The 15,000-nt window shown below is 37.6% G+C and overlaps 1 protein-coding gene across 1 annotated transcript; it reads left to right on the forward strand.

Annotated features, from left to right (window-relative positions):
• The first annotated feature begins 7,695 nt into the window (after positions 1-7,695).
• Positions 7,696-8,259, forward strand: LOC115214505 (histone-lysine N-methyltransferase SETMAR-like). Its single transcript, XM_029783705.1, has one exon. The coding sequence runs from the start codon at positions 7,696-7,698 to the stop codon at positions 8,257-8,259; it is 564 nt and encodes a 187-aa protein (XP_029639565.1).
• The last annotated feature ends 6,741 nt before the right edge of the window (positions 8,260-15,000 follow it).

Genomic DNA, 15,000 nt, shown 5'->3' on the forward strand with positions numbered 1-15,000 from the left:
AACCACATTTCTCTGCTGGAAATAAGTTTTATGAACACCGTGCTCTAGCAGATACTTCTTCAGTCTTGATGCCAACAGTTCTGCTTTATCTTTTGAGAGGGATAGGTCTCTGACAAAGTCATTCAGTTCAGCTTGGGAAAATTTCTGAGGTTTAAAGCTATTGTCATCAGCCATGTAATCTTCCTTGGTAGCACTATCGTGACAGTCAGCATCATCATCTGATGTTTCAATGCCATCATCTGGTGGAACTGGAATTGGCAGACTTCCATTGTGAGGCACAGGTCTCATTGCAGAATCCAAATTGGGATACACAATTTTGTGTTTATTCTTCATAGAAACTCCTGTGATACTTACTTTGCAAAAATAATGGCCTTTTGGCTCCCTCCATACCATTGGAATGGCAAAAGGCATGGACTTCTTATTGAACTAGTCACATAAGCCATTTGAGCTAGCTGAGCAGATAAAAAGTGGTGTCCAAGAGGACAGTCAAAGTATAGATTGTAAATCTTCTTGATCTCTGGTGCTATTGTACGTTTTTGAGGTTTCACAATAAATTGTCCACAGACACAATAAAACACATCAGGATGATTTCAACACTGTCTTGGCATTGTTAACACTGTACAACAAGTAAGGAAACAGATACAAACGGTTATACTTATATTGAATTTGAGATGATGAAATATTTCATCAGACCAATTATGACTGGACAATTTGAGATGTTGAGATACCTATTTCATCAGACAAAACTTGATTAGTTAATTTAAGATGATGAAATATTGCATCTGAACTATGCAGCAATGAATAATGTGGTTTATTTTAAAAGTATGTTTCCTAGATGTAAATGAAATACATACATACACGTCATTAATTGGAATTTCTATATAATGCATGAGCTATAACCAAAAAACTTTCTCATCTTGAAAACTATACATGATGTTAAAAACTAATTGTATATTTGAAATCAGAATAAAAAACTACACTAAGCACACCTTGATGAAAAATACCTGTTGACTAGTGTAATCAGTTGTTTATGAGTTTACAAAAGGTGAATCTGATGGGAGTTTCTCACGTGAAACTGGTCTTCAAACGGACATTTCACTGTTTAAATGCACACACACACATACATACATACAAACACTAACACATACCAACACACACATATGTCCATACATAAACATATAGAGAAATATACACATACATAAACATGTACACACACACACACACACACAGAAGCACAAATACACACATCCATGTATTTATTCACATATATTCATATATATATGTGTGTGTGTGTATGTATATATATATATATATATCTAAATGTTAAATCCTCCTTCTTTCTTTCCTTTCCTGAGCGTCCAATAACACTATACTTGTGTTTTCTCTTTATATGTATATGTATATATATATATATATAATATATATATATATACACACACACACCCAAACAAAAAAAGAGAATTAAGTGGATCAAGAATAAAGAAAAGGATCTACTTAATTCTCCGTCTCCCCTCCCCTTTTTTTGGTGTATATGTATGTATGTATGTATGTATATATATATATGTTAAACAGAATAAGATAACAAATCCAAGGCTGTGAGGAGATTTCAGGACATTTATAATGAAATAGTCTAGAGGCTGCTATGATAGATTCAAAGTTGGGTGGGGTGGAATAGGATAGCTTCAGGTGGATCTATTAAAGATAGAGTAATATTGATGTTGATGAGGGAAGTTGAAGTCCAGTATTTTAAAAAAGGATTTAGCTAAGTTCTTAACATTAAGTGAGAAGTGGGGTGTATACCATAGAATAGAGCATCCACCACTTTTTTTGTTTTTTTGGTGTTTAGGGGTAGTGCTATCTATATTTTTGGAGAATGGAGGTGGGTAACATGGCCTGTTGTTGTTAGCTGTTTTAGTATGCATGTGTGAATATATGTCAATGACTACAAAGATATGTGTGTTTGTGTTTCTCTGTGTGTATGTATGTGTAAGGTTTTATGTGTGTGTACATTTTTATAAACTCACACACACAAATGCAAGAACAACTTTGGTTCACTTCTCAGCAGCACAGTCTCAGGTTCCAGCCTCCTGCACAGCATCTTCAGCAAAGCTTCAGGTTGACCAATATTTCATGAATTTATTGCATATTTGACAAGAGTGAGTACAGAAATATATGAATTTAGCTGAAAACCAAGAGAATCTGGTGGGAGAAAGTTCAGAGTGATTTGGTGTAAAATCACTCAGTAATGCTGTTGATGAGATGGAAGAGAATTCAAATGGACCTTCATATTGGTTCAGCCTAGATAGATAAGTAAAATCCATGAGATCTCTAGTGAAACCCTCACAAGTAATGAGTTGGAAAGTGAAGGTAGTTCTTTACAGCTGTTTCTGGGGTGAGGTGTTCATTAGAAGCAGTTACATGGATTGTGTTAACATATACATAAAGTAGATCAGTGCAATTTACACTAGATGAACCAGCACAGGTGTAAATTATGCAAACAACCGAACCTGTTGTTAGAAGAGAAATAAACTTATGCTGTGAGATTGTAATATATATAAAGAGATATAAATAGATAGGTAGTCTAATCAGATAAAGGCAAGGATATTAATGTAATAGACATTATATTGTTGGAAAAGAATAAAAGACAAACAAGAAATGATGGACGAAGATAATAGAAAAATGTTGAAAAGAAAGAGAAAGAATCTGAATTGTTGAATGCATGAATGCAGGAGCATGTTCAGATGGATCTGAATCCAACAGAACAGAACACCATGAAAGACTGTCAGAACAAAAACCAAACATTGGCTGCAAGTGGGTCAGCAGGTTATGAATGGTGAGATATAGTTAAAGATGTTGCAAGTTTTAATCAACCTGAGTTTGCAGGGTGAAAATTTATTTCAACAAAATGAAATGCTGTATTCAGCTGTTGTTTAATCTTTGAGTGTTTGTGTATGAAATGTGCAGACGAAATGCAGAGAAGAGAGAGCATATATAATAAAAAAGCAGAGAAAAGAAATTTTTTTTTCTGTATTTGTGCATGCATAAAAAGCAACATGTCTCCATTTAAAAAATAAAGGTGTGTCCATGTATGAACAATGGAAATGCAGAATAAAAAGGTACGCAATACGAAAAAATATGTAACCAAGATGGAGATGACAAACCCATTCATATACAGAAATAATCAGTTGCCAGGAATTTGAGGGAGATGCAAAAAATATAGAGAATTCATTCAGTTTGTGTCATCTCCTGTTGTTTTTTAAATGATTGTTAACTGCAATTCTGTGTGGAACGTGGTGTGGAGATACCTGCTGAAAAATGTAATGATACAGGTGGGTCGGCTTGACGAGGTGATAAAGTGGCCTCTCACTCAATGTGAGTCTTCTTCAGGTGATTGATGCTGCTAGCATCCAGAGTGAAGTACTTGGGTGTTCTGGTTAGAACTATGAAAGGACTTCATGAAGTGGTTGATGTTGTATGAACAAGAAACAACAAATGGCAGATAGGACATGTAGCGCCACAGATGGTGGATGGAGTTCAATGGATTCAGGAAATTTTGAGGTGAGGCAAGGCCGATCATTTGACCAGATAGCACCAATGTTGTGCCTTGTACAAAATTGACTAATGTAGAACCAATTCCTTCTGTGAGAGTGGAATGAATTCCAAGGATAAGAGGCGAGTATTTCAGCCAAATGCTCAGTTGTTGGTGGAATCACTTGAACATGCCATTAGCTACATCAAGAGAAATGTCTGTTTCCAGCCAACAAGTATCAGTTCTGTTGACAGTTTGATTCAAACTGGTGCCCTCTCTCTGTTGTGAACTAGCACTTTAGCAATAGTTTCTGGCCATAGTACCTGACAGAGGGATGGCTTCAGATGGTCAATGAGAAAACCAATCTATGCAAGTCAAAAGGTATGTAAAGTTTTGAGAAGTGGGCAGTGGTGCTACACAACCAATAAGTACATGCTGAAAGCAAGCATCAGGTGTTGTGTAAGTGTCCAGGGGTGATTTAGCATGGTGATAAGCTTTTGTCTTGTGACAATGGACGTAATTCCTGGCCCATTTCCTGGTATGTTTGTCGATTTTTGTGGTGGGTGATTTAGTATTACTCTCCGATCAAATAAGCCAAGCAGAAACCCTTCCCCATAGACTAAGATTCAGCCAAAGTATTAGTCCATGCTAACTCAAACAAAACAGAATATACAAGCTTTAATCAAAAGGGAACAATTAAAACAGTATCTGGTACACCTCTCAACTGTGTTGAAGAATTCATTTATCAAGGTAGCAAAATCTCCAGCAGCAAAGGGACAAATGCATTGGTAAAGTCCAGGTTCCATTGACAAGTTATCCCTAGTGAGGAAATCTAAGACTTCCAGACAACACGAAAAGGAACCTCTTCCAAGCAATTGTTACCAATGTTCTGTTGTATGGATGCTCGGCACAGATCCTTACTTCAAAATTGGAAAGAAGATTGGCTGGAACATATACTTGTATGCTAAGAGTGGCTTCGAAAGTCGCCTGAAGAGATTGTCTGACCAATGAGCAATTGTATGGGAACTTTCATCCAGTATCAGACATCATCAAAGAGTGTAGATTTACAGATTCACAGGACATTACTGGAGAGCTAAATTGTTAGCGAAGTGCTTTTGTGGGAGCCTAAACGAGGAAGAAACAGCAGAGAATGGCAAGCCAAGATCTATATGAGCAGATTTGTGATGACACAAGCTGCAATTCCTCTGACCTGTCAAATTTGGTGAACAATAGAATTGGATGGCACCAGAGAGTCACAGAAGTGACCAGATGATGATGATGTTACCAGTCCACACAAAAGACAGATATCAACTTCAAGGTGGAGTTGGAACCAGGTGGTGAGCCAAGGAAACTGAATGTCTGTGTTTCTGTGATACACAGGGATGTTTGTGACCGACAGAGATGTCATCCTATATATAATCACGAGAAGAAGACAGAAGGAGTTTGAAAGTTAAAAAAGATGAATTTTGAAAATTAGGATGACCAATATAAAAGAGTCAGTTAATAACTTCTTGAATTTTAAGAAAGGCAGCAAACTCTGCATCATTGAAAGTAATGGGTTGGTTCTTATGTGAACGGTTGCGTGAGAGGTTGAAGGTGTTTCACACAATATGAAATAAATCAACGATGGAATTTGATCAAGCTGAGAACCTCTCTTAGTTTACTCAGCTATGTAGGTACAGGTGTTAAGAGGATGAATGCCTTCTTTATCAAAATGATGTTTCCAGGAAATCTAGAGAAGAAACCCCAAAAGGGTATTTCCTGGGGTTGGTGATGACACCGTATTCAGAAATACAATTGTAAAGAAACTGCAGATGCTTCTCCTGTCTGTCTTCAATTGCAAAGGTTACTGGCAGATCAGTGACAGATGCATAGAAGAATGGTAATCTGTGAACTATATTATTGATGAAATGCTGGAAGGTTGATGAAGCACTGTGTAAACCAAAAGGCATCCTGAGGAATTCAAAAAGCCTAAAAAGTCAGTTTCATGGGTATTTGAGAATTAGCATGGATGAGGTTAATTTTTGAAGACTCTCTAGCACCATGCAGAGTGGAAGAAAAGTCCTGTATATGAGGCACAAGGTACTTGATGGGTCCCATACATATGTTATCAATTGCTGTTAGGTGGATGCATTATGCTTAGTTCTAACATGTGTTCAAACTCTGCTTTGGCACTCTTAGCATGATTAGGAGCAAGTTGCTGGAAATGAGAAACCACTGGAGGTCCTTTTGTAATGATTTGGAGAGTCAAAGAGTGAGTCACAAGATAGTTTTGGAAAATAGGGCAAGAGATATTGGAATCATCATCATCAGCGTTTAACATCCTTCTTCCATGCTGGCGTGGGTGGATGGTTTGACAGGAGCCTGCACCAGACTTCTGTGTCAGTTTTGGCAGGGTTTTTACAGCTAGATGCCCTTCCTGACAACAACCACTCCGTAGAGTGGACTGAGTGCTTTTTACATGGCACAAGCACAAGCGAGGTCAGTTTTGGCAAGGTTTTTACGGCTGGATGCCCTTCCAAATGCCAACCACTTTACAGTGTGAAGTGGATGCTTTTTAAGTGGCAAAATGGCATCATACTTTCTTGGACAAAAAGGGTTCAAGAACAGGACCTCAAGTGTTAATGCCATGACCATTTAGACCAGCGGTGGAATCAACTAGAAGACCATAATGATGCAAAAACTCAGCATGAAGAATCACAGTTGGCACTTAAGTGATGATGAAGACTTTGTGGAACATTCCCCAAAGATCAATTCCCCAGAGTAAGCAAGTTCTCTCTGAAAGTTGCAATTGGGAAGTAGTTAATGGACTGGAAGAAAACTGTCCTCTTGTCACATTGCACCATGGTAGATGGTCGGGTGCCAGTCTCTGCCCCAGAAAATGAGCACCAGTTGATTGGTCAAGAATACAGAAGAGGTGACTAGGAGGAGGTACTAGGTGCAATCGCTGCTGTTAATTCTTGGTTGCACCATTTCGTGGATGGGAACTTTCTTGGCAGCATCAGGATGACAAACATCTGTGGTCATTGTTATAGAACCTGCAATGGTATCAGCACATTGAGGAAACTGTCTGATCGACAGCTGGATTCCAAGGATACTCACACCATGATTGATGGTTGCAATGGCTTGCTTGAATCTGTATCTGAGCACATTTAACTGCTTGTGCTTGGCTACCAGCTGAGCTTGAAGGACAACTAACTCAGAGCAAGAAGGGGAAGGAGGAGAAGAGGGAGGAGGAGAAGGGGGGAGGAGAAGGGGGGAGGAGAAGGGGAAGGAGGAAAAGGGGAAGAGACAAAAGAAGAAAATGAAGAAGAGTTTACCTAATTGGTTGATGTGACATGGGCCACAGGCGATAATGGTGTGGTAACCATTGAAATACTGCCAGCCAGATCTGTCAACAGTTCTAAGGATATGAAGCTCTTTGAGAGGAGCATAATGCAGTCCTTGGATCATAAAACCCCCATCATACTGTCCAACCCATGCCAGCATGGAATACGAACATTAAGTATCAATGACGATGATGATGATAATGATAATGATGATGACGATGATGATGATGAAGATATATATATATATGTATTTGTATTTATACATAGACATATTTATATACATATTTAAATGTATATTTATATATATGCATACATACATGCATATATATATACATATTAGGTTGTCTCACATGAAATGTCATATTATAAATGGGTTTCTTGTGAGTCATCTATAAATGGATTTTTAATGAGTTTCTATGTATCTGCTTGTGTTTCCTCTTAACAATTTTTCTTTCTAGACAATACTATTATTCAAAATTGCAATCCACAGCTCTTATGACAATGGTGACAACCGAACAATACCGAGTGATTTTATTGTATGAATACAAGTTGGGTCAGTCTGTCACCAAAGCTCTACGAAACATCAAGTGGGATTTTGGTAACAATTCCGTTGACATTAGAGCTGTTCAGAGATATGGTTCCAAAGATTTCGTTCAGGAAATGAAAGCCTTAAAAAATGAACCAAAAGGGAGACCAAAATCAGTTATTTGGCATAATGAACTGAATGCTTTGGTTAAACAAAATCTGAGAACAATGGTCTGAAAAATTGGATCAGAGCTCCAGACATCTCCTGAAACTGCTTCTCGACACTTGAAGAAAATTGGAAAAGTCAAAAAGATGAATAAGTTTGTTCTCCATCAGCTTAAAGAGATTCAAAGAAACAGACACCTTACAGTGTGTTCCAGGTTGATTTCTTGGTTGGAAAGAGAACCATTTTTATATCGACTCATTACGTGTGATGAGAAATGGATACTCTTCGATAACAGCAGGAGGACAGGACAGTGGTCAGATGCAGGAGAGTCACCAGAACACAATCCAAAACCACCATTGCACCTTAAAGATTTGATGGTCGCTCTATGGTGGTCAACCAAGGATGTTATTCATTATTCATTTTTGCAACAAGGAAAAACTGTAACAGCAACATCCTATTGTCAGGAAACTGATTGTATGCATGAAAAATTAAAAAAGAAGCGACCCAGATTAGTGAACAGAGATGGCCCAATTTTGCTTCATGATAATGCACAGCTTCACACTTCTCAAGCTACGGTCCACAAGTTGCAAAGCCTGAATTATGAAATTTTGGTACATCCTCTTTATTCTTCTGATATCACCCCCACTGGTTATCACATATTTAAACACTTTGAACTTGCTAAGTGTAATAAAACATTCTTAAATACTTAAATAAAGCAGTTTATCAGTGTAAAAGATGACAAATTCTTTGAAGATGGAATATATGCCTTAAAGGAACGTTGGATGAAGGTCATAAATTAACAAGGATCATATTTTGATTAAATAAACAAATATTCTAACACTTAAAAAGCAATTTTAATGTTTCCTTTTACAAATGTGACATTTCATGTGAAACAACCTAATAATATATATATATATATATATATATATTATATTATATATATATATATATACGTTTAAATATGACCATTCCGAAATATAACAATATATATATATATATAACAATCTGAAGATTTCTCTTGAATGAAACAGTTCTAGTCCTGTAGAAGCTCCTTCTATCTAATAAATTATTTTACTCTGCTATGTATTGAGTACCTTATTTACTGTGGTTAAACCCGAATCAACCCGGGACCTACATATATATATATATATATATATATAATAATATATATATGTATATATATATATATAATCTATATATATATATATATATATATATATATATATATATGTATAATATGTATAGTATATGTATACACTCATGCACACATATACATACCACATGTCTGCATGTGTGCATATACATATATACATACACTCTTTATATGTACGCATGCACACAACCATTTTTGTGTTAGTTATTGTCAATGAATATATATATGTTCTTTTATTCTTTTACCTGTTTCAGCCATTTGACTGTGGCCATGCTGGAGCACATATATATATTTTATAAGGGTATAATGTACTCATTCATCAATTAAAAAAATTACTTGGAAACAGCTGTAATGAACTGACGCCTATCCATCATTTGTCATATATATATATACACATATATATACATACACCCACACACACAGACACACATACAATATACATGATGTGTGTACACAACATCTTTTTCTTTCTTTAGAATTATTTGTAAATAGCCATGGTAGCTGTGGAGAGCAAAGAAAGAGAAGAGGAGTCGAAAGCCTTTCGTTGGTGTCGGGGGAAGAAGCGGGGTCGTAATTATTAATGCTGTAGAGTTGATGCAGTACAACAGGTCAAGCTGAATTTAACGAGGAGCATGAGGGAAAAAAATCAATCAATTTATCCTTGTATGAATAACAAAATATATTATGCTGTTATTGTATTGTATCTGTTCACTAGTAATGAGGCAACATGTTGTTTTCTATACACCGGAGAATGAATATCTTTTTTTCTTTACAGAAAATCAAGTAAATCTTGAATGAGGAATAACTGTGAAAACAGCTCAGAAGATTGGGTAAATACCCTTAGAAGATGACTAAAATTGGTCTGCAAGTCCCACAAAGAATCAAATCCTTTACCTCTCAAATTCCAGCATTATAAACGACAGGATCTGTTGTGAGGAGTCTCTCAGCTTAATGGTACGGAGCTCTCAGCCAGGATTTCAGAATTACAGAATCAGATTCTCTGTACTGACTTGCTGGTCACTCTTTTTCTGTCTTCCAAGAGATTATTTACTTAATCTTCTGTCTTCCAAGAGGTTATTTACTTAATCTTCTCAGCTGTTTTCACAACCATCCTGCATTTCAGAATTCCTTTATTTTCTGTAAAATACCAACCCACATTCATCATCATCATCATCATCATCATCATCATCATCATTTAACGTCCGTTTTCTGTGCTAACACGGGTTGGACGGTTCGACCGGGGATCTGGGAAGCCAGGAGGCTGCACCAGGCTCCAGTCTGATCTGGCAGTGTTTCTACAGCTGGATGCCCTTCCTAATGCCAACCACTCCGTGAATGTAGTGGGTGCCTTTTACGTGCCAGGGGAGGCTGGCAGCGGCCACAATCGGTTGGTGCTTTTTACGTGCCCTCATATATATATATTTTTTATTTAGAGACTCTTATAATGGGGATAAAGAATAAATATAGAGAAAAACAATTTGTTTTAAATCTCTGACTGAGAGATATACAGTAACAGTACTGAATAGTACAGTTTGTTTGCCAACAGAATGTGGCAGTCCTATACAAGGACATTGTTACTGTTCATTATTTACATTGTTTACATTTGATAGATATTTGTCCTCATATGGCGTAGTGGTCAAGAGCGCAGGCTACTAACCCCATGATTCCAAGTTTGATTCCAGGCAGTGACCTGAATAATAATAATAATAATAATAATAATAATGATGATGATGATGATGATGATGATGATGATGATGATAACAACAACAACAACAACATCGAAAAATACCTTAGGAATGAGAACCCAGGTTCGAAATTTCCCCAAGACACCTGATGAAGGCTGGAGGGTATATCAGCCGAAAAGTTGTGTTAACAACAAACATGAGGAGGACAAATATCTGTCAAATGTAAATAATGTACATAATTCCTCATCTCTTAAATATAGAATGATGTTAATGTTGTTTTAGCCCCAGGAAAACATCTTTTCAAGCTGGCTATCCTAGGGCTAAAACCAACCACTTTACAGAGTGTACTGGGTGCTTTTTATTTGGTTCTGGCAATAGTGAGGTCACTGACTAACTCACAAGACAAGATCCCTTAACTGAGATGGGGAGTAGCATTGAGGGGGACCACTTTATGCCAGGTGATGAGCGGTTAAAGTATGATAAAGGGAAAGAAACAGGTACCTTGCAGTAGAGGAGATATATGGCTACCCCAGTTGGAAAAGGATAGAAGCTGGTGGGGAAGTGTCAGAATGTATTCTCAGCTTATAGGAAGGTGACCATAAGACAAGTGGACCAAAGGATTGGACAGGATGACTGGATATATCCTGTCCACAAGAGTGTGAGTGGCAGATGATGGATAAAGATAGGGATAGAGGTGAGTGCAGAGATTGTTGAAGACAAGTGGAGACATATTTGATGGTGAATACCAGATGCTTTGTGGAGGAGAGAAGGTGGAGGCACCAGGAGGTAGAACAGATGATGCGAAGTTTTGGTGGTGTGTTTGTGTCAGAAATAATAATAATTATTATGAATTATGGAATTATGGAATTGGTGGAGCGACAAACTAAGATGCCTTGTGATATTTTGTTTCATATTTTGTTTTGAGTTCAAAACCTGTTTAGTTCAAATTTGCCTTTCACCTTTCTAGGATCAATAAAAACAAGTACCAGTCATATATTTAGGTCAAGTTAACTGACTGTAGCCCTCTGAAATCTGAAAAGCAGTGAATTGGACGATCTTTGATTTTGTCTTTTATCCATGAGATTTATAAATTAAATACCAGTTAAATAATGAAGTTGGTATAATCAACTCTACACTATCACAAAACTGATGGTTTTGTGTGTTTATGCTAAAAATTATTATTATTATTGAGTGAGAGTGCAATGCATGCCATCAAATTGACATTGGGGTACAAAAGGGTACAACAGGCACATACAGCACAATCATATGTGCGCAACATGGTGATTTCATATCAAGATAAACAGTGCATAACCTGGAAGATGGAACCCAGTTAGAATTTTCTTCAGGTTGAGTAGCCCATCACACTGAAAAGATCTCTGAATAAGGTTTGTTTAAGGATGATGAACGAAACACCCAGGTTTCCAGAGGTGAATTGTTCAAACCTACCAAAGAATTCCTCTCAACACATGGTTATGATGTTCCCCCAGTGTTTCTGCTTGTGATCAGAGATGCATATATCGTCAGCCACCAAGGGACATGCTCAACTGGTTAAGGTCAAGCGACTGACAAGCAAATCTGTGGTATTGAGCAGAATATTGGCTGTAGCCCATTTTCCATACCGTTATTATTATTATTATTATTATTATTATTATTATTATTATTATTATTATTATTATTATATTATTATTATTATCATTATTATTTAAGGTGCAGGAATGGCCGTGTGGTAAAAAGCTTGCTTACCAACCACAGTTTTGGGTTCAGTCCCACTGCATGGCACCTTGGGCAAGTGTCTTCTACTATAGCCTAGGGCCTTGTGAGTGGATTTGGTAGATGGAAACTGAAAGAAACCCGTCGTATGTACATATATATATATTTTACTTGTTTTAGTCATTTGACTGTGGCCATACTGGAGCACTGCCTTTAGTCGAGCAAATCGACCCCAGGACTTATTCTTTGTAAGCCCAGTACTTATTCTATCAGTCTTTTTTGCCGAACCGCTAACTTACGGGGACGTAAACACACCAGCCTCGGTTGTCAAGTGATGTTGGGGGGACAAACACAGACACACAAACATATACACACACACATACACACACACATATATACATATATACGACGGGCTTCTTTCAGTTTCCGTCTACCAAATCCATTCACAAGGCTTTGGTCGGCCCGAGGTTATAGTGGAAGACACTTGCCCAAGGTGCCAGGCAGTGGGACTGAACCTGGAACCATGTGGTTGGTAAGCAAGCTACTTACCATACAGCCACTCCTACACCTATATGAAAGAAGGTTTGAAAATGCAATTCTAAAGATGTTTATTCAGTTGACTGATTTTACTTTTTTAGAAAAAGATTGTCAAAAGTAAAATGTAAAGCTTTGTATAAGTTTTGTTGTGTTTCTTTGATGTAATAAACCTTTACACTAAGATCCCACATCAATATGGACTGGAAACCATTGAATTCTGGCTAGAAAAATACTTTTTCTGTTTTGTGTGTATATAAGGAATGTTTGCTATTTTAAGGGACAATGTGGGAAGATGGTTGGGGCAGGGGGAAGTAGCAATGTGGAATTAAAAGGATATTTTTGTTTCTGGGCTAGTTTGTCATGGTTCAGTGATTTTGGGGACTGGTCTTAGGGGTCAGACTGGTGTGAGTGTGTGTGTCTCTATGCACGTCTCTATGTGTGTGTGTATATATACATATGTTTGTGTGTGTGTGCCGTTTTTTATTGGTCTCAGAGTTTATAGTGGCATGTGTATATGGGTCTGTGTATGTTTCATATTTGGTAGGATGGTCTGTGTATATGTGTGCACGTTTGTGTGTATGTGTATGTGTGTGATTAATATTTGTTAGGGTGTTGTGTGTGCGCATGTGTGTATGTGTTTGTTCGCGCGTGTGTGTATGTGTGTGTCTGTGGGTGCGTGTGTATGTTTGTGTGTTTTGTGTTGGTGGGAATGTTATGTGTGTGCGTGTGTCTCTGTCCGAGTATATTTGTGTTGTTATAATTGTCCTGGTGGTGTGTGTGTGTGTGTATGTGTGTGTATGTGTTTGTTTGTGTAAAAAAATTACTACAACTCCCCCCCCCCACCAACAACAAAGAAAACAAATCACAAAACATCAAACATGCACCACTTCTAACTTTGACAACAACAATAACAGAACTTACAGACAGCACTACAACCCCATCAAAAGAACCCAGACACCCACCAACCCAAGACAAAACTTTACCAGACAATGTAGATCCCAGCCCACACAAGAACCATTCCAAAATCGGAGATTCCACCCATCACTTAAGAATTCATCTCTAAACCACGATTGTAGGCCCCAACCCAAACCGTTCCAAACTCGGAGATCCCACCCACCATATAAGAATTCATCTCTAAACCATGATTGTAGGTTCCAACCCACTCTAAGGAACCAAAATTACACCCAGTATGAACAACCCAGACCCCAGAATAACCAAAACTCCTTTAGTAGGCAACACATCAATGGGGTAAGACTAACACACCAAAATACCGCAGACAGAAGAACCCCCAGAAATCATTTTTTAGGCCAGGGCAACAGAATCCATGACACCAGATTGTAGATACCAAACCTGAAAAACCAAAAAACAGTGAATCTCTCAAACCTAAACCTGTCGACCCAACAGATCAAAATCCTTTCAAAAGGACAAAAATTCGCTCCAACTCCACAATATCCTAACCTGAGTGAAATACATGATAACATCTCACACTTTTGCAAAAAATTACGCTTCACAGAGGAATTTGTTGACAAAGAAATCAATAACAACAAATCAATGGTTCGTAACAAGAGCAGTTATAATCCCACAAAAGGCAGAAACAAAACTTTGGACAAATTTTGTGACTACATTTCAAACTTTCGTTATAGTGAACTTCCACAACCTAAACCCAAACCAAACACCAATAAAAGGGAATGGGAAATCATCTGTGAGTTACGAAACAATCATGACATCAGTCAAGGAAGCAGATAAGGGTTGTACTGTCGTGATTATGGATACTGAACAATGCAAAAACTCTGTATCTCAAGACCCATGTCTTAAAAAATACTCGCAACCCATAAAATAATAAAAAGCAAAAGACAACCCAAATACCTAAAAAACCTACTCACCAATGCAAAATTACCCAACACAAGCCCACCACCCACCGTCAAAAAATGTGGTCATTCCAACTGCAGGACTTGCATCTACATCATTGAAGGAACAACATACAAATTCCAGTCGGGACACACTTTTGTCATAAAAAATAACTTCACCTGTGCATCAAAGAATTTACTTTATGCCATAAGGTGTGAAGGGTGCCACAAAGATTACACAGGGCAAACGAGCCTTATGCTCAGAAAAGGATGACAGTCCACTGCCAACAATTGAGGGATCCCACCACAAGACAGATACCACTTAGTGGGCACTTAGATCTCTGTGCACAAAACAAGTTCCCCAAATTCCTAGTTTTCCCACTATACCAATGCCCGGACAATAGGGAAAATAATCTTATTCAAAAATACAGATCACAACTCAACATACTCAAACATACCCCACACCAGGTACATACCCAAAACAAACACACAGATGTACAAAATCACACACACACACAC

This window comes from Octopus sinensis, linkage group LG7 (assembly GCF_006345805.1).
Source record: "Octopus sinensis linkage group LG7, ASM634580v1, whole genome shotgun sequence".
Taxonomy (NCBI): Eukaryota; Metazoa; Mollusca; class Cephalopoda; order Octopoda; family Octopodidae; genus Octopus; species Octopus sinensis.

Excerpts from the sequence above, each read along its gene's own strand:
- LOC115214505 (XM_029783705.1), top strand. The coding sequence starts at position 7,696 with ATGAATAAGTTTGTTCTCCATCAGCTTAAAGAGATTCAAAGAAACAGA.